The following is a 25,638-nucleotide window of genomic DNA, read 5'->3' on the forward strand; positions in this document are numbered from 1 at the left end:
TTTGAGGAATTTTTTTTTTTTTTTAATTTGGAAATAATTTTAAACTTGCAGAAAAGTTACAGGAACACTCTTAAAAACTGCTCATACACACTTTATCCAGATTCATCTACTGGTAACATCTCCTGCAATATTTTTTGCTGGGGCCATGTGCTGCTCAGCTAAACCAGAGCTCATAGCATTTGATGTGCATTTACTGAACACCCACTGAATAAGGACCCTGTGCTGGGTGCCAAGCAGAATACAAGGATGATAGGGCCTTTCCTCACAGAATTTATAATTCATTTGTTAGGTACCAGCAACACTGCCGGTGCCACACTCAAGTTGCTAGACCCCTTGAAAATAAAGTCTGAGCCTCGGAGATACCTTCATCTGTGGATGCAGGGTGGGGAAGACACTGAAATAAACTATCACTCTTAGTGGCACATGGTTAACCACGCAACTGCTAACGAATGGTTGGTGGTTCAAACTCACCCAGCGGCTCCATGGAAGAATGACCTGGCAATCTACTCCCATGAAGATTAGAGCCAAGAAAACTCTGTCACATGGGGTTGCTTTGAGTTGGAATTGACCTGATGCCACCTAACAACAACAATAGTCCTCAGCACTAAGGAATCTGACCATCCAGTATTTTCCCTAATGGGTTAAACAATACCAGTAATTCAGCATATTAAGATGCATTAAGTAAGAAAAAAAGGGGAGGGCAGTGCTTGGTCAAATATATTTGAGAAACATTTGTTTAGACAATGTTTATCAAGTACTTTTTTAAACTGCAGTTTTTTCCTCAGAGCCTTTAACAGGTTCTGCTAGCAAATCTCCAAGAAAGGGGGGAAGGTATATATCATACAGCCTATTTCCCAAACAACGCTTGATCAGCTCATGGAATTAGTGTTCCACTGAATACCCTTTGGAAGTGTAAAGGAATTTCATCTTTTCACAGAAAAAAAACAGAAAAATTTATGAAGGACCATGCAAACAATTGCAAAACATTGCAGTCCAGGTTCATAAGTACTGAAAAAAGAGGTGATATCAAATAAAGAGTTAGGATGACTAATCAGAGGAAAAGCAGGAAACTCACATGTAAGGGGAATGGAACCTTAGTAGAGTATTTCTGTGACATTGTTGGCTGGTTCATTAGTTTTTAATTACATCACTATTACCACTCAAGAAGAAGGGCCTGAGTGATGCGAACAGTTAAGTGCTCGGCTAATAACTGAAAGATTGACAGTTCAAATCCACCCAGAGGCACCGCAGAAGAGAGGTCTGGAGATCAACTTCTGAAAGATCAGTCATTGAAGACCCTGTGGAATGGAGTTCTATTCTGAAACACGTGGGGTTGCCAGGAGTCAGAATGGACATGACGGCAACTGCTTTGGTTTTTTGACTTATGACTCAGAAATCTAAATTAGCTCCCAAATACTCACTGAGTCAGGTCTAGGCTCATTAAAGGTAATTGGAGGAGCTGGGAACTTACATGCATTAAGTGTCATTAAGCGCCAGCTATTACTGTCCAAAAATCCTGTGAACTAAGTATTTGGGTTCCTCAGTTCGTCTTGCTCTCTACCATACCCTTAAAAAGAAAAAAAAAAAAAATTTTTTTTTTTTAGCACAGTAGAAACTCAACAAGTATTTCTTGAATCAAAACGAATCCCTGTTTGACAATATGACAAGAAATTAATTGGATAGATTCCCAATAGCTACATTCAACTGAGTTTCATTATTAGACCAAAGAGATCATTCATTCATGGCCCTTACCCTGCAGATAGTGTTTTTCATTTGGCTTGTAGAGTATTTTTTAAAATAAAGTAACAACATTTAAAAGTGAGAGATTTTCAACACAATCCAGATGTCCAGCTCCTTCTGAAACATCAGAAGATCTGGCAATACTGGACCAGCATTTCCATAAGGCAACAATCAGTACAGAGTGAAGTCGTGGCTGCAGCTGAAGGACTATCTTTCACTGTCCCTCCCACTCTCTATTGTCTCCCCACTACTGGGGCCATGTCTCTGTTGCTAGTGATCACTGCGCTGGTACTCCTGGACTCTGTAGGCATTTGAGCTTGTGACTTCTGACCTACAAGAAGAATAACTAACTTATATGGTGATTACTATGTGGCAGCTACTGTCCTAAGCATGTTTATATCTATTAACTCACAGTTAATAGAAGCAGGTACTATTATTATCTCCGTTTTACAGATGAAGATTCAAGCAAAGAAGGGGTAAATAGCTTGCTCCAGGTCTCACAGCCAGTAAGTGGCAGGGCAAGTTTTGAACTCAGGCCATCTTCACAACCATGCTCTGCTGCCTCTGTTACCCAGCTATATTTTATACTCTAATTGTTCACGTACGTACAAATTGTATCCCCCAAAACCATCTTGGACTCGATGGCAGGAAATGCATCGTATTTCTTTTGTACTTTACTTCAGCAGATTTTATTTTCAAATGCCTTTTGATTTCACCTGATCAGACAGTCTGTATAAGTAAACACGTTTCATAATTCCCCTAACCTCCATCAGGAAGCCAGCCAAAATCTGGCTCCCCCAAAGCAAGCTCAATATTGACGCAAGCTGCCACAGGCTGGCAGCCCCACACAGTGGAGAATGGAAGCCTGCTTTGACACTTCTCACAATGACAAACATCACTGGCTGGCGTTACACATACTTTAGGGCGGATGACTGGAATACACACATATTAAGTTTCATCAGTCTCCCATTTGGTTCAGTGTGGGTTTACCAAACAGCTGGCTTGGAGCCTATCCTTTCACTTAAATTAGTTCTAGTTCTCTACAGTTTTGATTTACTGACAAAACACTCTTTATCTACTAGTGGCATAAGCTTTTGTCTGGGCAGAAGCTGTGGTGGGTATAACTGGCCCAGTTGGGTCACTGAACGTTTCCATGTGGGGCAATGACTACAGAGAAAGGTATTTTAATTCCCAATTAGTCCATACCAGCAAATGAAATGCATTTTCCATTATTTCTTTACTGTGGATTCTGCTTCACAAAATCTCTTAAGGAAAACATATTTTACATTACCGAGCCTTTGATTTCTCGGGGAAATTAATAAATAATCAACAAAAATATGATTAAAGACTGCTTGAACTATCATCCAGAAAGGAACTCTAGCTGTCAAAGAATCTTTCTGATGCCAATCTTTTTATTCCTAAAAACAGAATTCTTACTTAGCCTTTCAAAAGCCTGACGAAGGCTGCAGATAAGTTTTGACATAAGATTTTCGGATTCAAAATATCTGTTGAAATAAAGGGAGAAGGGATGTGGATCTGGAAACTGCATGAGTTTGAAATAGAGCTTAGTAAGCTAGAAAGGGAAATCACTTCTCTGTAATTGGAATTCTCTTCTAAAAAATCCCTTTGAAATCCTGCTCAGCGACTTTCCCATTACGTGTCCCAGAGAAGCTAGCTTTAACCCTTTCTGAAACTATCCATCACAAAGATTATTACCTATTTTATAAATTATACAAATGGTCTTATTTTTGCAATAAAAAATTAGGGCCATGAGAGGACAGAGGCTATTGTTCCCTGTTTCAGAATACTACTGCTTAACGCTACGTGTCCCAGAGAAGCTAGCTTTAACCCTTTCTGGAACTATCCATCACAAAGATTATTACGTATTTTATAAATTATACAAATGGTCTTATTTTTGCAATAAAAAATTAGGGCCATGAGAGGACAGAGGCTATTGTTCCCTGTTTCAGAATACTACTGCTTAACGCTACCACAGAGATTGTATTTATTGTTAGAAAGGAACAACATTAAACATGGCACCCACTAAAGAGATGCCTCACCATCTTTTCGAAGAATGAATATAAATTGTAAAATGACTTAAGATAATTTTTAATAGCAATGCTATCAACTATATGTCATATATGTGTGGGGAAAACATATAATCCTCCTTTTTAAAACCTGAACTATTTCTATAATATTTTCTCCTTTCCTCGGACAGTGTCTTCACAGAAAATTCAACATGGCGATGTAGGCCAAAGGACTATAACACCAGGAAAGCCAACATAAATTTCATTTCTCTATTACATACTTAGTGGTAAATGGGTGACATGTAATGTCAATAAATTAACTTGTCTGTTTAAATATATTAAGAGATGTTGGCTGGAGTCTCTGTTCTTCCCACAAATCCAAATCTAGGACCTCGAGATCCCACTTGGGGCTCATACCAACAAGCCTTTGAGGAGGCCTTCTCTCACAAATGTCTACTCCCTGGCATCAGAAGTCTGTCAGCAACTCCTGAGGGCAGCCAGTCCCAAGGCCCCAGAGTCTCCCCTGCCATCCAGATTTGGTAAAAGGCAGCAAAGAGTACTGTTATCTCTTTAGTTCTTCTCAGAATTCCATAAGGGGTCACCACTAGGAAGCTTGATCCAGCAGTTCTGAGAAAGGAGAAACATCTATCTCATAGTACTTCCATTTTCTCCTAGGCCCCAGCACAAGGCTGCATGAAGAATGGAGGGACAGCTGGCTTTCTATACCAGAGCCACCACCTAAGGGAGGGCTCGCCAAAGCGAGCCCACCTGCTTCCTGTGTAAAGTCAACACAAGCCCCGCCCCCCGGCTTTTCTCACAGGTTTCTCCACTTCCCTAGCAGGCCAGGTGGTATACAGGTAACCTCCAAACACACCATAACACCACTGAGATTAACAGAAAGGGCAACTACTCTGTAGAGTAAAATAAGCATGAAGGTCCCCAGAATGAGACTCTCTAAAATCTAACTTAGCACCTTGGTATCAGAGTCATCTGAGTTTTTACAAATGAGATTCAAGAGTGTATGCTCATGAGACATATGACACTGTACATGTTTTGAGGACACTGGGCAAGCAATAATCACCTTTACTATCTTCAAGGAGCTTTCATGAGAATGTTATACAGAAAGAGCAAATGAAGTCACCAAACTACAACGTGTAATTTCAAAAGTGTAAGAGGGGGAAGAGTTTCTGAGACTAAATGGATGGAAAAGAGGAAATTGAATCATGAACAGTATTTTGCAAACTCCCAACTGAATCGTAATTTCAAGGTCCATTAGTTTTTTTTCCACGCCTCTGGGTCCCCTCTGGCAAATACGAACGCTACACCTCAGCCTTCCCTAAATCTTAGAGTATTACAAAGAAAGGAAATAAAGGTGCCCAGGTGAAAGGCTTTGAGCAATTCCCAATGCAAAGTACCACTGTACCAAAACCGGGATATCCACTCCCAGCTGACGAGCAGAGCACACTGTAAAGCTCATTCGTTCATCTAACACACAGGTAGCGAATCCACATGCGTCAGGCACTGAGCCAAGCCCTGGAGCTACAACTGTTGATAAGACAGACATAGTCCCTGCTCCCATGAAGCTTCGTTTTAGTGGGGGAGACACAGGATAAACCAGTAAACAAGCCAAGACAAATTTCAGATGGAGTTCAGTGCTCTGAAGGAAAAGGGACAGGATGGTGTGATTGACTGTGTAGGGGATGGGGAGGCAACTTTACCAGGGCTGTCAGGGAAGCCCTCTCTAAGGACGTGACATTTGACTGACAAAAATATGAAGATCAGAGGGGCAGAGCATTTTAGGCCGAGAGAACAGCAAGTGCAAAAGCCCGGAGACAGAAACACACTTGATGTGTTGAAGGAAGACAAAGGAGACCTGTGTGGCACGATGAATGACAGGTGCACAGGCAGAGTGGCAGGCTGGGCCAGATCCTGGTAAGGAGACTGACTTCTCTTTTAGGTGTGACAGATGGAAACGACATGGCCTGACATAATTTTTTTTTAATTAAAAAAATTTTTTTTTGGTAACAGCTTCATTGAGGTATCTGCCGTACAAGCCGTACAATTCACCCATGTAAAGAATACACTTCAGTGGTTTTCAGTATACTCCTCCCTTCCCAAATTCTAGCCCCTGACAACTACTAATCTACTTCCTGCTGCTACAGATTTGCCTATTCTGGGTATTTCATATAAATGAAATCATACAATAGGTGGTGTTATGTGACTTGCTTCTTTCATTTGGCGTAATGTTTTCAAAGTTCACTCATGTTGTAGCCTATATCATTACTTCAATCATTTTTTATTGCTGAATAATATTCCATAGTCTGGAAGGGCCACATTTTTATTTTCTATTTATCATTTGATGGACATTTGAGTGGTTTTTCTACTTTTTGGCTATTATGAACAATGCTGTAATGAATATTCATGTACAAGTTTTTGTTTGGACATAAATTTTCATTCCTTTTGGTTATAGACCTAGGAGTAGAACCGCTGGATTACATGGTAACTCTGTGTTTAACCTTTCAAGAATTTTCTAGGCTGTTTTCCAAAGTGGCTGCACCATTTTACATTATCACCAACAACGTATGAGAGTTCTAATTTTTCCCCATCCTTGCCAACACTTGTTATTGTCTGCCTTTCTGATGACATAGTTTTTAAATTATCACTTAATTTTTATAAAATATCACTGCTTTAAACAAAAAACTGTAAAACATCACTGTTTATTAACAGCTTTGAAAATCTGAAGTGTTTCTGAAATTCGAAAGGATAATGTGTTACCAAGAAAAGTAGGAATCTTTTTTCATGAAACTGCCACCAAGTGAAAAATAAGAACAAAGAGGTTAAGTGGAATATATATCGTTGCTTAGAATTTGATAAAAATGCATTTAGCTTTATAACCAGATAAAGAGACTCTAGGACATCTGTTGGCCTCTTCTCCTAGTCTCCTTCCATAGTTTGTTTCAGGTGATAAAAACTATGGAAAATTGTCTCTTTCCTGAAGTGTCTGAAACACAATGTCACCAATCATCTGCCCCAAAGGAGGCCTTTTCTGAGGTCTCCCAGAGTTTGGAGGCTCAGCACAAAGCTAGTGGCTTGCATGTTTTCTAGAACTACAAGCTGGTGATGACATGCTGGGAAAGAATGAGTCTTAGGAAGACCAGTTCCACAGCCTTAAAGCCATGAAGGACCAACAGAGCTAGGTGTTCTTCTTCCATTGGAATATATTTGTTCAGTTAAGAACCAAATGAAGTAGTTGCCCTATATTTAGGGGACATGTTGTTTGGGGTCGGGGGGGGACCTTTCAACTGTAAAATCACACTCAGAACAGATAGATATTTACCCACTGAGATGCATGCATAAATTCCTGATTCCCATCTCATACTTACCCTAGGGCAAATGGTCATGGAATGGAATGGCGGGGGAAAAAAACAAAAAACTACCGAAATCACTCTTGCTATTTCTCTTTCTCTCTTGAGTGTAATATCAGCTTGTTAAAAATATGTATGATACAACTTACTGAAATCAGTCTCAGACACCCAACGTTTAGTCAACAGTCATCTTTGCCACAGATTATAAAGGAAGAGAGAGACTCAACTGCTAGAAACTTAAGATCACAGAATTCAGTAACAAAACTGAAGAGACTAGAAAAGGCCTTGGAGCAGTCAAACTTAGAAGTGCAAGGCCCTTTAGATATTATCTAGTTTAAATCCTTTGTTTTATAGTTGAGGAAAATGGGATCCAAAGAAATTAAGTGACTTATTCAGTCACAGGGCTGATGAGTGGCAGAGCCCAGCTCCAAGTACAGACTTCCCAACTCCTATTTTATGTTGTTGGAAATTCTGATGAATCAAAGCTCAAAGGTAAAAGTATACCTAGTGGTTCCAATTTTACTATTCATCACACATTACACCAATTAAAATGCAATATATGGGTGACTATTGCTGTACTTTAATCATATTGTTTTCTAAGACATGCTGATGGACATGTGTTTTGGAAAATCAAATAAAACCACAGGGGTGGTTGTCACTGGCTCTATTTCTTTAATTTACATAGTCTCAGCTTGCCTTTGGGGAATTTCTAGACCAAAGCAAACCTGTCGTCTAGAGACCCCAAGGAAACAGCTCTTCAAGCCGAGTCACTCTCTTTGTTATAGTCACTTATGATCAGAGAAAGCAGAATGTTAGCATGATTCCATAGAAGTACATGGCAACTTGAGCTGGACCAGAATCTCTCCCCCATAGCAGCCCCAGGAATCATCAGTAGCTGAGAAAAATAGCCACAAATCCAGGTTCTGACTTAGGTCCAGGAACCAAGAGGGCTTTTCCCCTCACAAAATATCTGTTCTCCATTCTCCACCCTAGCTCCCTCCTTATCTTTGAAACTTGAGTACAACTTCTACGCCTGGTGACCTGTTGGAATATACTGCCTTGTTTGCTCTCTCCTATGTTTTTCTCAATGCAATAACTTGAAATGTCAACATGAGGTGACAAGCAAATCCTCAGTCAAGATAAGTTTGCAACCAAACAGAAGGAGGAAAAGAAAATCCATGCAACGAGCCGGCTGTGGAAGCTGTTGAATGGCAGCCAAATCCATCGCCAAAGCACTAATAGAGCACAAGCGTGTATCACCATATAAGATCATCCCGGTTCTCTTATTCAGCAGGCTGCACGCTGGGTCCCTTCCTTTGGGAGTCACCATATGCCCTGACTTTATTGCAACAAGTAGGTAGAGAGATCGTGTCACACTGTTTGGATTCTGATTCTACTGACATTTCTCAAAGTCAGAGGCACCTATACGAGAATGTTAGTCAATCCAGAGAAAAAAACAAGGGTGTTGGTTTTTAAAATTTCCCTGTGTCGAGAAAACTTAGCAAATTAATGATGTTCTCTGTGGTGTGGGAATGGAGAGACTCCAGACCTTCCCATTCTGACCTACCACATACTTTGGGAGAATCCAGCTGATTTAATGACACAGTCTGTACTAGAGGAGAAATGAAGGTCAATGAGGTTGTAAAGGAAACCCTGGTGGCATAGTGGTTAAGTGCTATAGCTGCTAACCAAAAGGTTGGCTGTTCGAATCCACCAGGCGCTCCTTGGAAACTCTAACAGGGCAGTTCTACTCCATCCTATAGGGTTACTATGAGTCGGAATTGACTTGATGGCAACAGGTTTGGCTTTTTTTTTTTTGGTTTTGAGGTTGTAAATGGCAGAGGGGGGGCAAGGCCTACCAGCCAGTGACTAGCTGCTTTCATGGGGTCTTTAACAACTCAGGGACTATTAACGGTCCTCAAAGCAAAAATGTGCACGTCACACATTACCAAACGTCACCATTTTAAGCGGTTTCCATACTTTCGCCATAAATTCTACCCCTTTCTTCCTCAGTTTGGTTGTGTTGACTCCATGGCAGCTTGTCTCCACAGGACCTAAGCTGAGAAGGATGAGTTACAAACCCAAATCCTGGTGTTTGTTAAGGGGATTTATGCATTAGGTTCTCTGAAACTTTACCCAGAAAGTCTTCCCCATTCCTCTGCTGGGTTTCCGGAAAAGAGAAATCTCCTTTGCAGATCTGCATTTGACACGATGTTGGATGCAAGCACGTATAAATCCTGCTAATGACTTCTGCCTGTGGCTGACAGGTTCTGGTCTTGGGTGGAAGCTGGGTTCCCCAAAATTGCTTTTTGTTTATTTCCAAAGAGGATTTATTGCATGACTTCCTCGGTTTGCATCAGTGTTCCCCATGACGGCTGTCAACGCCCTTCACTTACTTGGGTGCTTCCGAATGGAGGGATCTAATTCATGCTGTCGGATCTGGGACCTTACATTTCCCGACATTTAGGGTAAAATCTGAGGGTTATGTTATGGGAATTTCCTCGTTTGGTGGGGGATGGGTACTTAACATTCCTTACTCTTGAGATACAACACTCAGTTTTCCTTGGAGGATTCCTAAAACTTGGGTGTGGATTTAGAAGTAGGAGGTGGGAGTGGGTGGGTCCTGATCAATAGAAGCAAATCAGCACATGCTATATCTCCTGTTCATAGGAATTGGTTCAAGGATAAGGCACATAACTGAATCGGACTAAAAAAGCTCGGTAAGAAGCCGAATCTTCTGAGAAGTATTTCTTCTTTTACGGGATTTGTGGTTTGATGGTAGATGTGAAGTCTGGAGCTGCAACCATCTTGCAACTATAAGAAAAGACCTTAAAGTTGCCAGGAACCATGAGGAACCTGAGAATGGAACCAACCAAGAAGAAACAGAACAGTGAAATGGGTCCTGGTGATATGATTAATCCCTGAATGTGGTGATGGCCCTTCTAGCCGTAGTCTTTGTGACTCACACACAATGATTTGAGTGGGACTATGCAAAAAAGGGATATGGAACCTGTGATGGTTGCGGTTGTATGTTGGCTTGGCTGGGCCATCATTCCCAGTATTGTGTGGCTGTTCTCCATTTTACGATCTGAAGTAATTATCCTCCACTTTATGTTTTATAAATCCTAACTTTTATATGTTAATGAGGCAGGATTAACGTGGGGTGTATCTTGAGTCACAGCCTTGCAGGAAGGTATGACTTGAATCCCACTCTTACTCAAGTCATGCCCTTCCCTGGGGTATGGCCTGTATCCAACATCTATGTGTAGATGCTCTGGCAGGGCTCTTTCTCTCCGCATCTGGATCCTGCGTTGTTTTGTCACTAGCTGCCCTCCATTTCTTGGGACTTGAGCCAGCACCCTGCAGTCTGACCTGCCGATTCGAGGGTTTGCCAGCTTCTGCCACCCCATGGGCCTACCGTCTGACCTGATTCACCAGCTTATGCAGCCTTGTGAGCCAGCAACCTGTCTTCTGGCTTGCTGATGTGGGTTCGTCAGCCTCTGCAGCCACGTGAGTCAGGAGAAGCCTACGCCTGATTCATGGATTTGGGACTTGCCAGCCTCCACAACAGCATCAGCCATTTCCTTGATACGGTTTGTGAATTCTGTGAGATGTTGCAATGAATTACGGAACCTGAAGATAGGAGGGGGAGTGCTGAAGCAAGGAGGAGTAATGGATGTTAGAGATGATGGAGTGGTACAGCAATTTGGAAAAGCTGGACATTTGGGATATCTTTAACTTCTGCCTCATAGGGACCACTTTGTGCTGATCCTTATAAAAGAAATTATTTCATTCACTGGATCAAGCTAGGCCTGAAGCTAGCTAACCATGTACCTCTCAGTTATATGAGCCAATAAACTCTTTTCACTTACATCCATTTGAATAGGGTTTTCTGATTTTTGCTTCAGGAAGAATACTGACAGACATAAATTCAGTCAGTAAACTCTGGTAAATTCAATAAGTCTCTGACCTTGGGTCCTACCTTCTCCTGCAACACTGAAATGCAATGTAACAGTGATCCTGACATCTTCAACAGAGATTCTAGCAGAAGTCCTAAAGGGATATTTCATCCCTCTTGTAACCTCAAGCACCTTGCTTGCCCTATCAATTATCCTCCCCTGCTCCTGTGTCTTCAACCTACTTCTTGCCCTTGACATATAAACATGTCCTCGATTCTCTCATCTTATGAAATAGCTCCCTTTACACATAACCCATTCTAGTTGCCACACTGTAACTATACTTTCCTTCTCCATCAAGCTTTCAGAAGTAGTCTATACCAACCCTTCCCAATGCCTCAGTTTTGCAGTTAGTTACGTAAAAAAGGGTGTACGTCAAATATATTTTAGGAACTGCTCCAGGTAGTAGCCTCCTCTTGGAGAGTAACAGTGAACATGAGAATATCAAAGATTCTGGGAACTCTTGCAGTAAAAAAACTATCAAATTTTATTTAACCCAATGCTCACAAAACTTATATGACCATGGAAGCCCCCTCTTTTATTCTGTTTAACTAATTCAGCATCCTATGGACTTAGTGTTCTGAGGAAAGAACATTGGAAAATGATCTTTAATACACCTACTGCTCACTTATCAACTATCGTGTTAGCCAACATTCTGCACTTATGACAACAGTAAAAAATCTACTATCTGACTATTTTGTGCATTAAAAACGTACGTCTGGCAGTAATCCTCTCCTGACCAGTGGGGCATAGAGCCCACCTACATTTTCCACCTCTTAGGTGTCCCACATAATATTTTGTCATCTGATGTGGTCATCCTCTGTTTTCACTAACACTAATTTTCGCAAAATGACCTGGTCTTTGGAACCCAGCCATGTTGATAAGTGAGGAGTGGGTGTACTCATTGCCTTCATCTCTCACCTTCTATTTATTCACTTACTGAAAGGATATAATGAACACATTTGTACCTACTATCAACTTTTGCCAAATCTTGATAAAAAAGAAAAATATCTGAATGAAATATGGCAAGATATTAAGATTTACAATTTTCAAATGTTCTGTTTCTTTCATGCCTCTTTCTTAGCACATGCTCTCTCTGCCTTGAATACCTTCTCTCTTTCCCCATCTTTTTTTTGCCTGGTGAAACCCTATTCCTTCTTCAAGACTCAGCTCAGCTATTACTTTCTTCAAAAAACCTTCCCTGCTTTCTCCTATCCCCCAAACTGTCAGGGTTCCATGGTCCTCCTCTGAATTCCCATAGTACCCTGAATATACTATGAAAAGAACAATTATCATAGTTTTGGTAATTGTCTGCTTACTCAGAGTTTTCCTTGCTAAACTCTAAGTTGCTTAAGGATAGAAACTGTGTTTCATTTCTGTATACTAAGCATACTATAAAAAAAAAAAATTTTTTTTAGCATACTATACAGTGCCAGAAATACCAGAGATAATAATTTAATGTTTCTTGCATGATGAATGTTCTAGACCTATTCAGTAGGACTTCCTTACACCTAAAAGGAGAATACAGGTCAGCCACAAATTTCTTAAATGCTATGTTGTAATAAAATCAAAAAACAAACCCACTGCTGTCGAGTCAATTCCAACTCAGAGTAGAGCTGCCCCATAGTGTTTCCAAGGTTGTAATCTTTATGGAGGCAGACTGCCACATCTTTCTCCTGCAGAGCGCCTGGTAGGTTAGCAGCCAAGCACTTAACCACTGTACCACCAGGGCTCCTTATGTTGTCATGACTTCAGTGTATTTAACCCTGTCACCATCTTTCTTCTCAGGACGCTGCCTCCATTTTTACCTTTGCCTCTAAAAGCAACTGAATCAGTTAGGATATGTTCTGCTTCAAGTAGCAGAAAACCAACTATTAAAACTTTAAACCGTCAGGACATTTATAATTTATTTAACAAGAAGTCTGAAGGAGGGAGGTTTCAAGGTTGGTCATCACGGTTCCAGGCTCTTTCCATCTTTCTGTTCTATCAACATTAGTAATAAATAGCTAATTTGTTGCTATTTATATGAACTAGGCAGGGTAGGAATGGAGAACTGACTGTTGGATGGGCCATAAAGTATGCCTGCTAGAATAACACTGGTACGGTTGCCAGGGTACCTGGCTGTGAAACCAAAATATCAAGTTTCTAGGCCCAGGTTTCTCACTAACCAAACGTAGGTTCTTAGCCAGCTCCTGATGGTCTCTGGGTTAAATGTTCACTAGCTCCAACATGAGGTTTCCTCAACAGTGGCTGACTAATGACTTTTAAAACAGCAAAATGGCTTCTATTCACTCAATTTCTTATGTTAACCATCTCTTAACATTTCTTAAGGCAAGAATACATGTGTTCATGCATTCATCTGACAGCTTCTGTGGATCTCCCATGTGGCAGTTTGGGGTACAGAAACAGGTAAGACAACCTCTGCCCTCAAGAGGCTCACCTGTCCAGTGAACAGAAAAAACACGCACAAGTAACTAAGCTTAACATCATAAGTGCAATAATAAAGGTATGTAGAAAATATGGACCAGAGGGGCAGGCCAATTTGCTGGGCAGAGGAGGGGTCCTGCCAGGGCCACTGCATAGGGTTCTACAGGCTGCCTTTTGCACGTCTTGTATAGGTGTCCACAGAAGCCCTGGATACTGAGTCCAAAAGGCCTCTTACAGAAGATCTGCACTGAATGCAAAGGAAGAGTGTCATTTCTGAGGGTAGGAAAAAGTAAAGAAAACAACATGAGCAGAAGGAAAGGGGCCTAAAAGCATGCCATTTGGAAAATTTGGGAAACTGTAAATACTTTGGAGACCTACCATTCAGGGAAGCGGGGCGAGGTGGGAGGGTGTAGGCAGGTTAGCTGAGAAAATAGGAGAGGAGGCTGGAAAAACATGTAAGGCTTTTTAAAAGTTGGACTTTATCCTGTAATAGGCAATTGAGATGCAATGAAAGTTTTAAGGCATTAAAAATAACTCTTTTCTTCAAAGGTTAGGGAGGCCGATCTCATTTGCAAATCAAATAATGCCTAAATTGCTGCACTCCTAAATTATTACAAACCAACTTTATAAACACAAAGAAGTGGTTGTAATGTTAGAGAAATAATTGTCAACTGCATTTACAGGTTTTTAAGGAACCATGATAAATCACATACCTGTATTCTGTCCCCCCATAAAACTGAAGAGGTTAGGGATCTATCCTGTAATTAAAGCATAAGGCGTAGCTTTACTGTGTTATCACTTTTAAATAACACCTCACCAGATTCTGCTTCCTAAAACCACTTTGGGGAAAAATGCTTTCCTAAGTGACATCACACCATTTTCCATATAAAATGGAAAAAAAAAAAAGGCTCATATTCAGAAGTGGCAGACTACAAAAGGAGTCTGCTATGGAACCCTCTACTACCCTGAAAGAAACAAAGAAATAAATTAAAAATCTAAAAACCCCCAAATACACATAGTTGGGCTTAAAAGAGGTGGGGTGGTTTTCCCCAAATCCATTAATAAAATAAATCACTGTATTTCATATTCACAGTCATCTCTGAATGTTCTCCTAATTGCTCCGTGGCATCACGTTTTATTTTAGTAAAGTTCAGCTTTTATTGCCAGGGACTAATGGGTATAGAGTCCCTGAAGAACTTGTTTTAAAACATTGACCAGTCAACCATAAAAGGGATATTAAAACAGCTACAGAGGCTAAATAAGAATTAAAAAGTAGAGCCCCTTGTTTTTAAAGTAGAATCCTCTTTCATATTTAGGAATATAATAAAACGTGTCATAAACTTTCTACTTTCATGCCAAAGTATTGTTGTAAGAATCGACAGTAATGCAGAAACAATCCTTCAAGGTTTAAGCAGTACCCATTAAAATCAAGTGCTGTTTTTAAGCATTATTAGAGGCATTTTAATAAATGATCACAATGTCATAAAAACCCTCTGAGAAGCAGAAAAAGTGAAATAGGGGAAAATCTAACGAATAAGGCTGTTAATAAACATATACCATCAACGGATCAAAATTCACAAGCTAAGTGGGGTTAAGTCCTAGTACAGATATAGACAAAACTTTAAGTTCAACCAAACAAACAAACAAAAAAACAAACCCGTTGCCTTCGAGTCAATTTCAACTCATAGCGATCCTACAGGACAGAGTAGAACTGCCCCATAGGGTTTCCAAGGAGTGGCTGGTGGATCGGAACTGCTGACCTTTTGGCTAGCAGCCCAGCTCTTACCCATTGTGCAACAGGAGTCTATAAAACGTGTTCAGATGACATCTGTGTGGATCACTTTTGAATTATTTTGTGTCTTCCCTTACGGGGGAGATTGTAGTCTTAAACCTTTTTCATGAACATATATTACTTACTTTACCAGTATATCATGTTCTTTATAAGAGTTTGGTATGATTAGTGAAGTAGCCTCATTCATAAGAGGGAAACTTTGTTGTAGTTGTTGGTACTGTCAAGTCAATTTCTGACTCATAGGGACTCCACATAAGAGAGCAGAACTACCCCCATAGGACTGTAATCTTTACAGGAACTTATCTTTCTCCTGTGGAGCCGCTGGGTGGGTTTGAACCATCAATCTTTCAGTTAGCAGCCAAGCGCTTAACCACTGCACCACCAATACTCCTAAGTGGGAAACTGTTGTTGTGTGCCATTGAGTTGGTTCCGACTCATAGGGGCCCTATACGACAGGGACGAACAGCCCCACAGGATTTCCTAGGTTGTAATCTTTATGGGAATAGATTGCCGTTTTTTTTTCTCCCTCAGAAAAGCTGATGGGTTCGAACTGCCAACCTTTCAGTTAGCAACTGAGTGCTTAACCATTGGGTGATCAGGGCTCCTTCTCCAAGGAGGCTACCCTCACTGAATCCGAGGAGACTGTCCACCCCTGAACCTTCATCAGCCTCCTAATGAAGAAAAGGGAGAAAACACAAGTGGGAAACTAAAACCTGTTGCCATCAAGGTGATTATAACTCAGCGACCCTATGGAGTAGAACTGCCCCATGGGGTTTCCAAGGAGTGGCTGGTGGATTCCAACTGCTGACCTTTTGGTTAGCAGCCAAACTTTTAACCTCTGTGCCACCAGGGCTCCAGTAGGAAACTAGCCCAGGTGGAAATAAATCTCCTCACCTTGCCTCAAAGGCAACCCAGGAGGGCCCTCAGATCCCCAAAACTCTATAAATAATGGGTCACAGTCCCTCTGTTTATCTGGTGGCCAAGAGCAGGGTAGGATTTGTTCACCCAAGAGGGAACACCCACTCTGATAAGCTGTGCTGGGCCCAATCACACACAGAATGTGGAAATGACTTTCAGGCTTCCTTCTGAAATAGGACACCAGGCACAGAGAGAAAGAAGATGGCTTTTCCTGACAGAAGCATTATCTAAGCCAAATAGGACAGACACAGGATGTTCAGCAGAAAAGCACCATCTTTCAGTAAACATGATCTCTGAAAAGACCCGAAACAGAGATCTCAGCAGAAATCAGGTTGGTGACAGAAACAAAAAGGCCGCAAGCTTGGGAGCAGGATGGAGAGGCCCACATGCCACCTGATTTCTAATTCTGCAGCATCTTCCGTTCCCCGAAACAGTTTTAAATAAAAGCATCTTGAACTGGTTTAGATCAGTCCCCACCAGGCACATTTGTAAATTTAAAAAGAACATGGCTGTTTCCCTTCCTCCTGAAGGGGGCTGGGAGAAGAGAACAGGAATGTTCAGTCTGCTCTTAGGGAGGAGAGAAAAGAAGAGTCACGCACGTTCTTATGTCCACATTTAAAAACAACCAGGCCAGGTCACTCTGAAACGCCTAACTCTCCAAGTTGTCCTTCTTTTAATCCTTCCTGGTCAGAAGCAAGGTGGGTAGGTGGAGGTGGGGAGAAGTATGTTGTTTTTCCCCGTCCTGTACTTCCTGGCAGCAAATAACCTGTGTAAACATTCAGTAGCCCATCTGAACCCTATTTTAGAACAAAACAATTTCAGTTTTAAAGTGTTTGAATCGCTTTCACTAAATCTGAGGATTTGCCTATTGAATCTGGAGCTGTTCCCTTTCAACTCTGAATGAAGGAAGAATTATGAGACTGGACTTATTCAATGAGAGCTATCCATCCTGGCACTCAATCAAAGGGATTAGGATTTGGAAAGAAAAGCCTACAGGTGATCCTCCAGGAAGCATACCAAGCAGTTATCAAAAACATACAAGTTCAAAGCAGCTCAATTTTCATATGTTAAATGTACTTGGATGCAGCCCCAGGCTCCTTTCTAGGTAAAAAATTGTGTTAAAGCTGTTTGTACTTGCATACTTAGCAGACAAGGGAATAAAAAAGCTTGTGGCCCAGTGGTGCTAGATCTACCTCACCCTGGTACAGCACAATAAATCCATCCTGTTCTCTTAGTTAAACATGATCTGATCCTGTGTCCGGGCTTCCAAGACTCATCCTGACTCCTGCCATCACAGCAGACGCTCATTTACCTCGTCAATGCAAAAGAGTTGTCACCACACAAATGCCAAGAGGTCAGACACCCAGCACCAGCAGCTTAATGACGAACAGAATGAGTACTCGTTGCAGTCTTGGGTGTTGTTTTCTCAAGCACCATGATTGGGATTTAACAGCGTATTACCTACTTAATAGCTTAACTTGGGCACGTTGAAAAAGGAGGAAGAAAAGGACATGCTGAGATTTACGTTACAGAAGAGGGGACATTTTGGGTGGCCTTCCTGTAGTGGCAAGTCATCAAGAAATACAATTTATATTGCCATGATGATGCTGGCCAGGCACACACAAAAGGATACAACTGCCTCTGGAGTGCCCGAAAGGACTCTGGAAAAATAAGTGTCTAATTTATAGAAAGTAAGTAAAGGGAGCAAAATAAAACCTCCATTTAGTCATTAGAAGTGTATACAAAGCATGTGATAGTATGCCAACAAACATGTGCTCAATACACGACCACAGAGGGTAAGAGACGGTACCTGCCTCTGCTACGTCCAGGCACTACAGAGGGAAGGTCAAAGCAACAGCACCACAGACTCTGAGCCCAACCCCTTCACTAGGTGATGTGCAAGTACCACGAGCACTATGCCTTACTTTTCTTACTGCTGCACTCAGAGCTTCTAAAAGTGGTTTTTTGAACTGGAAAGGAAAGAGGACAAGTGAGGGGGAATATCTGAAGATTCTTTCCAGGTCAAAGATACTTGATTCAGATGACAAAACAAAAACCTTACTATTTTATGAGGTATAGAGAAGTACTGTTGGTAAAATTCTAGGTTTTAGAGCCAGATTGTCAAGGTTAAAATCTTAACCGGACCATTTAATAATTACACAACATTGGGAATGATTCTTAACCTATCTGGGTTTCATTTTCACCACCCGTAGAATAGAAAATAACAACAGTACCTGCCTAACGTGTTTGCTGTAAAGGACTAAATAAGATCATACGTGAAGCGTTCAGAATAGCACTTAGCACATAGTAAGTGCTCACTGAACAGTAGATGCATCATTACATGGTAGAATATGTCTTTGTCTTGCCACTTACAATACTAATTTCTTTAAACGGGTATGAAAGAGAAGAAAGCACTACAGTCCATGCTCCTTCTTTCAGAATCAGAAATGAAAAACCCCTAGAAAGTTGGGTATTGCAAACCCTGTTAGATTTTTTTTTCCACAGCTCAGCTTGAGGCCCCAGTGGAAAAAGAGCAATGCCATAAAGCCGGCTCCTCCTGGCTTCTTATCGTCCTGGCACTGAAAAATCAATTTGAAAGTACATTAAGTTATTTAACAGGTCACCAAGTAGCAGAAAGCTAAAAGTTTAACCATATTTACAAGAAGAATTATATGAAAATATTTTTATTGATGTTATAAAAAACCACCATTAAAAATGACTGCATTGAAAAGCTGAACATGTATGGAACAAATGGGCAACTCTTAAAATGTTACCTGGTTCCAGACAGTCCAAATTTTGTGTCTCGTTAGCAAGTAAGATAAATGACTTTGTCTGAAATGATGTTTTATAAATCCTATTAGCAGGCTATATAACGGAGGCAATAGCTCCCAAAGCGGGAGAATTAATTCCTGAGTTCAACTGCCATTTATGCACAAAAATGTGGGCGGAACAAGGGGGCTTACTGGTCATGCTGTTTGGAGACCAGTAAGTAATAACACTCTTTAACAATTACATTTTATGCTTTTCAAAGTACCTGTACATCCATTATCACAAAAAGCCAATGAGACAGGTTGGACAAATATGATTACTCCTTGCTTTTTGTTGGTTTTGCTTTCAATAAGAGAAGGGTCAAGTGGCTCCAGCGCAGTTGGTTTAAAGCTGAGCTAGGCTCAAGTCCCGGCTGTTCCTTGACTCCACTGCACACGGAGTCATACAACGAAGTGTTTATGACGTGGAGACAGATGCATCTCGGCCTGCTCGAACCCACATAACGGGGTAAGGTTCACTGTCATTTTAAACACAGAATCCAGATAAATTATAAGGCAGTCATTTGGGTTTTTTTTTGGATTTTTTTTTTTTTTACTTTTTCCCCCACTTCTCAAAAAATAGAAGTGCTGTACTCTCACCATCACATAAATAATGGCACAGTGCTTTATATATACTATTTTTTTGTATTTTAAGAAGGAGACATACTGCAATGATTGGTGCAATTTTGTTTTTTTCCTTTTCTTGCCAAAAAGAAAATATGGCTTCAATAGAAGTTTACATCTGCGTGGTATTACATGCATGTAAAACAGATGTAACCTAATTACATTTTCATTTAAATTGCTAAATAGCTACTTAAGTAAAAAAGCTAAAATAACATACAAACAACAGTTACTATAATAACAAGTGTACTTAGAATTAAATGAAAAGGATCAAAGCTGCAGCATACAGAATTCGAGTTGGTCTTTCAAAAAGACATAGTGACATAACAACGCTGCCTTCATTTACTCAGTAATTTAATGTCTCTACAGCTCAGCCTGAAGACACAGCTCCGCTCAGCCTAGACACATGGAAGAAAATCCATAGAGTTTATATAAAGACTCTGGGTTTCATGAAGATTAGACACACTCTACTAGAGATTATATAGCAAAACCCTAAATTGGAAATTAGAATTCCAGGGCAATACAATCAGCTTGATTATAGTTTTAAGCAGATCCGTCTAGGCTGGAATCAGAAATCGGCTCCCGACTCTGAGATCAGAGCACCCCTTCTGTATTTTTAGCAGAAGGCAACGTTACTTGTCAGTGATTGCATATTCATGGCCCATCCCTTCCTGTGTGCTACACACAGACTCCTCAGAAGGCTCCAGAGCACTTGGGATGATATCTAGCTTTGGTGCCCGGTAAAAGGAACACATGGTTACTCTCCACAAAGAAGCAGGGGAGACACCATGTTGCCGGTCTGACACGGCTGAATGGGAAGCTGAAATCCTACACAGGGTGTTCTGGAAAAAATCAAAAGTTTAACCTAGATTTGCTGGGTAACGTCCACTCCTAGCTTTTCCTCTTCCATTTCAATCTTTTTTTTTTTTTTTTTTAAACTAAAGTGGACTTCAGGTGTTTGGTGGTAGTGGTTGTTATTTTAAACAGAATGAGAAGAAAACTGAACTTTCAGACAGTTAGAACAGCATATATTTATTTCAAAATTAGCACTACGGAAAGTAAAGGGATGGAGAGCACCTAGGTATGCCTGAGGAAAACACTTCTACGTTAGCTTTATTCTCTAAACTAGACCAGCCAACTTTTTTTCTGAATTTTGCTCAGGAGTGCAGAAAATAAAGGACTTAGATCCAGTCAGCCGCTTTTGATCATGGGTCTGAAATGTTTGAGAAGGATTTTAAAAATCAGAACTAAACAAACATCTCTGCTAAAACCGAGAGTTACACTCCTCAAGCTAGGAACTTCCTTATCAAAGACATGGACGCATTCTTTCAAAAATTAATTTCTAATAATACCTCAACATACCTGACCTAAAAAAAATAAATTAGCTTCTGCCTCCCCTTTCCATTTTATTCAGCGAATGGCCTCTCACTAGAGGTGGAAAAGGATGGAAAGACCAACGGTTAGAGGTGAGAAACTGAAAGGGGATTGGGAACAGAAAGACCATCTAGGGCCCACATTTGGTGTGAACCTTGGCGTTTATGTCCTCAGTGCCACCACACATGGTATATTAACGGGAGAGGGGGCGGCTGCCGAGTACCACTGCCTCCCAGTTACTGTTCTTTCATTAACAGTACTGTGCCTGAACCTTAGCAGGACCAAAGGGCCTCTCATGCATTTAAAATTTAGTGGAGTAGGGTTTCTTTGTTTCTTTTTTTTTTTTTGTATCTAGGTGTCCTACAATAAAAATTGTGGTGACTCCCTGTCCAAGACTGCCTCTGGATCCAAAACAACAGTGAGGTTTATTTGTGAAGAGAATGGAAGACAGACTTTAAGAATCTTCTATCCCATCACTATTCCCAAGTGCTTTGGTTTGGTCTCTTCAACCTGGCTGCTCCTCACTTTCCGCAAAGGGTGCTCATAAAGTTTCACAATGTGTTGAAAACAAGTTTGTAAAATACAAGTGAAGGCTTGTCATGATTTTGTAACCAATTAGTTCATTCGTACTTTATAAAAAAATTGGTCATAAATGCCATTGACTAATTGCTACTCTTCCCAATAGCCTTCTCCCCCTCCCCCGCCCCCTCAACACTGGGACAAACAGGCACTCTTGTACCACTCTTGCCAGAGGCCAGGAATTAATAGCAGGTCTTAAACTAAACTTCACCTATGTGGAAGGACATCAATGACAGCCTAGGACATACTGCAATTGTTCTACTTCCCGCTACTCCTCTCAACCCTGAAAAGCAAACACACTTCCATCAGTACACTCTCTGCCCAGGAAACTCAGATGCCAGGAGAAAAGGGACAGCTAGACAACCAAAAAGAAACCAAAAGAAACAACATTCAAATAGCCATATTATGATATCACAGACTTAGTCAAGGTCTCCTCTTGTCTAACTGATCATTACTAAACCAGCCATTACGCAGTCAAAATCACATATTAGCTGGTGATTTATCTGCGGTGCGGACACTATCTTCTGTTGATGCGTAGTAGCTCTGGGAAAGGAAATGTAAATAACGTCTGGCCTCAGAATGCACTATAAGGGATAACCACTGCAAAGGCTGATGGGGGAAGAGAAGGAGACGCAGTAATTACTTTGGGGTAAAAGTCAGTAGGAAAAAAGAGCTGAGGGTAGTTCTGCCCTATCAACTTTTCTGGAACTCTACTCCTGTAAGTCTGCTCTGACGAAGGATCTATGTCACTAAAAAGAAATGACATAAACGTGGACAGGCTGCCCTCAATTCCACAGTAATTCTGCATTCTTCACAAGAGGGTTTTAAGCCACAGAACTGTATCTGTTCAGAATGCACCAGACTATAAACACCCGACCCTGGGAGAGTGAGAAGGTTCTACCGTTTGCAATTTTTGAAGGGTGAAGTCACAAACTCGTGGCTGGGAAGATGAATGTAGCCCTCAACTATGTTTTCACACAGTTTTTTTTAAATTAGTTGCCAAGATACTCATATTGGGACAATTTGTATAAAATTTGAAATTTCTGGCTTCTTTTTTTTTTTTTAGGGGGAATAACCTGAAGGGCCCATAGTATTGGGCCCACACTCCATCAAAGCAATAATTGGCCAGAGCAAACCACTGGCTGTCCCCTCTCTAGACTGTAGGGCATGCTTCCTAGGTCTGCCTTGTCCTCACAACTTCCTATTGTACCACACCTAGCCTGCCTCATTCCTGTACATTACCTGCCAGCTGCTGTAGGCGCTGAGCCATTTCTGGTATCTTTTGGTAACTAACTAAATGATTGGCCAGAAAATAATTACCATCCCTACTTAAAGGAAGAGAGAAAAGGATTTCAGTAGCTTTAAGTTCCGTCTTGTAATTCTAACCAAACCAAAAAACCAAACTTGTTGCGGTCGCATTGGTTCCAATTCATAGCAACCCTGCAGGACAGAGCAGAACTGCCCCATAGGGTTTCCAAGGAGCGGCTGGTGGCAATTCCGACAGTGATCAAAATTCTCCTCCACTGAGACAGTTCGTGTTTGATTTTGAGAACAATGTATGCCACACATCCTTAAGCTTGCCTGAAGACATCCGGGGCCCCAATTCACTCGGACTGGCTGACCAACAGGTCGGCATTCCCTCTAAAAATTAGCCAATACCCTAGGGGTCTGTTGCAGGTTTTAAAAGCAAAATATGAAAATGAACTAACTCTAAAGGAAAATACATCCTCTAAAGGAAAAATACACCCTATCCTGATTTATTACTGCAAAATTAAGCTTGTTAAAAGATGAACTATCAGATATGCATCTTTGGCTTGACTCCTTTCACAGTTACTATGGAGAAAAACATCATTCCTCATGACATATATATATATTTTTTTAATAATGAGAACCACAAAAAACATAGAAATCTCAGGATCTTTGCAAATAAAAATGAATACATATTTTGCACTAGCTAGCAGTAATTATCTTACCATGTGAGGCTCAGGGTAGGTAGTAACGTATAATACCTTTGAACTTGGAGCTATCCCAAAAAACAAACAAAAAACCTGACCTCTCACCCTGTTTTGAAGCATCACTACCTGCTCCGGTAGTGTTTGCATGCTGAAATATTTATTTCATTCATGAAAAAATCTATCTGAATATCCAATCTCTCAGCAGTAAAGAGCCTTCTTTCCATGTTAGCAGAAGCCCTTAAGTAATTTGGGGCTATGATCTAAACACTCTAAGCTTTACCCACTTACAACTTTGCCAGCTTTGAGCTGCATATTTTTCTCACCAGCTCCTCATTTGCAAAACATGGTAGAGATTTGGGTGAAAGGTGATGAAGTTTCAACAGCTGCGGAGCCCAGTTAGAAGACGGCATTGTTTGGGCATAGGTTCCAAGAGAGCAGTGTTTCTCAGCATTCTGTCACTTGAAGACATGAATTTGTACAGGCGAGGATGAACAAGTCTTCCCGAGCAGGTATAATGGTAACTTCTGGATCTGATGTGGGAGAGGAGGACGTCTTGCTTAACCTCAAAGGCAATCTATTTCCCAGAAACACCTCTGATTAGAGCACAAGATATCAAGTTTCTCTTCATTTGTTCATTGGTGGCGGTATTTAAACAAGATGCCTAATAAAATTACTTAATATTTAATTTACAGCAAGGAAAAGAAAAATCTAAACCTCACAAAAACCATTCTCCTACATCATATTCAAGAACGTGGGCAGACAAAAGAAAGGAGGTGGCCCTGAGGTGTGCAGGCCCTTTCAGAAGTGCATGGCCCTCCGCCTTCACCCGCAATGAGGCTGCAATGAACCCCGACACCATCTCCATACTGCTTTCTCCTAAGAGAGAGTGGTGGGGTGAGCTGTGGCTGAATTTTTCTCTGAGGTCCAGGACCAGAATATTAAAATTAAGCTTGGAATGGCTCTTAAAAAGCAGAAATTCTTCATATATCTATTTTCATTATTTAGAAGGGAAATGGGTTTGCTGTTTTGGTGCAATGATCAGGGGTTGCAAAGGAACATGCGCATTGTCAGATGCCATTAGAATATCACCCTCAAATTTATGGACAACTTGCGAGGCCAGAAACGATCTGAAGAACTTGTGCTGCTTCTCCTGTGAGGAGCACCGGCTACCCTCAGACTAGACTTGTGTTCAACTTGAATCTGTGAGAATTCAGATTTTATAATTCCAAGATGTATCAGTAAGTGCTGTTTTTACATCTAATCCTGTATTCATTATGGATGCTTCAGGGAAAAAAACAATGTTGCAATAAAAAAATAAACCAGTTGTACATTGAGCCATTTAAATACAGCAGCTTCCCCACATAGGAAGTTTCAGTTTAGGCTTACTGATTAAGAACAAACCTAAATACTAAAGTAAAAGTGTGTCCCCAACAGATTGTCTTGCCAGTGGCTGCTCAGTGCCACTTTGGGTTTACAAACAAACAGCTTTTTGGATCCCAAACTGATGGTATGGATCCAGGAGCTTCTGTAAATTGTACATGCTGTTGATCAGGGTCTCAGCTAGCCTTTTAAGGGTCTTTAGGCAAATTAGAAAAAGGTGGCACAGTGGTTGAAGTGATCAACTGCCAATCGAAAGGTCGGTGGTTCGAAACCACCAGCAGCTCTGCAGGAGAAAGATGTGGCAGTTTGCTTCCACAGAGATTCACGGCCTTGGGAGCCCTATGGGGGAGTTGGAATTGACAGCAGTGGGTTTGGTTTTGGTTAAAGAGCTGACAAAGTCTTCCCAGTTTGGAGAGGGAAGTGTTCGCAGGATTTTAGTCCCTCTCTCCTCCCATGAAGGAGCCCTGGTGGCTCAGTAGTTAAGCGCTTGGCTGCTAACCTAAAGGTCAGCAGTTCGAGACCACCAGACAGTTCTTGGGAAAAAGATGTGGCAGTCTGCTTCCATAAAGATTTACAGCCTTGGAAACCCTGTGGCGCAGTTCTACTCTATCCTACACGGTCGCTGTGAGTCAGAATTGACTTGATGGTAATTAGTCTTTTTTTTTTCCTCCTCCCACGCCAGATTCCCCTAACTAGG

General features: G+C 41.0%; 1 protein-coding gene across 4 annotated transcripts in view; it reads right to left on the minus strand.

Moving 5' to 3' along the window:
* Window positions 1-25,638, minus strand: part of FTO (FTO alpha-ketoglutarate dependent dioxygenase) — a 412,272-nt gene that overhangs the window by 96,754 nt on the left and 289,880 nt on the right. Inside the window, exon 9 of one of the 4 annotated variants that reach the window (XM_023555591.2) lies at window positions 1-24,091. The exons of the other annotated variants lie outside the window; for them this stretch is intronic. Within the exon in view, the coding sequence (XP_023411359.2) occupies window positions 23,938-24,091 (154 nt within the window). The 3' untranslated portion in view covers window positions 1-23,937. The remainder of the gene's footprint in view (window positions 24,092-25,638) is intronic. 4 annotated transcript variants of the gene reach the window in all.

The sequence above is a fragment of the Loxodonta africana genome, chromosome 21, assembly GCF_030014295.1.
Source record: "Loxodonta africana isolate mLoxAfr1 chromosome 21, mLoxAfr1.hap2, whole genome shotgun sequence".
In the NCBI taxonomy this organism is placed as follows: Eukaryota; Metazoa; Chordata; class Mammalia; order Proboscidea; family Elephantidae; genus Loxodonta; species Loxodonta africana.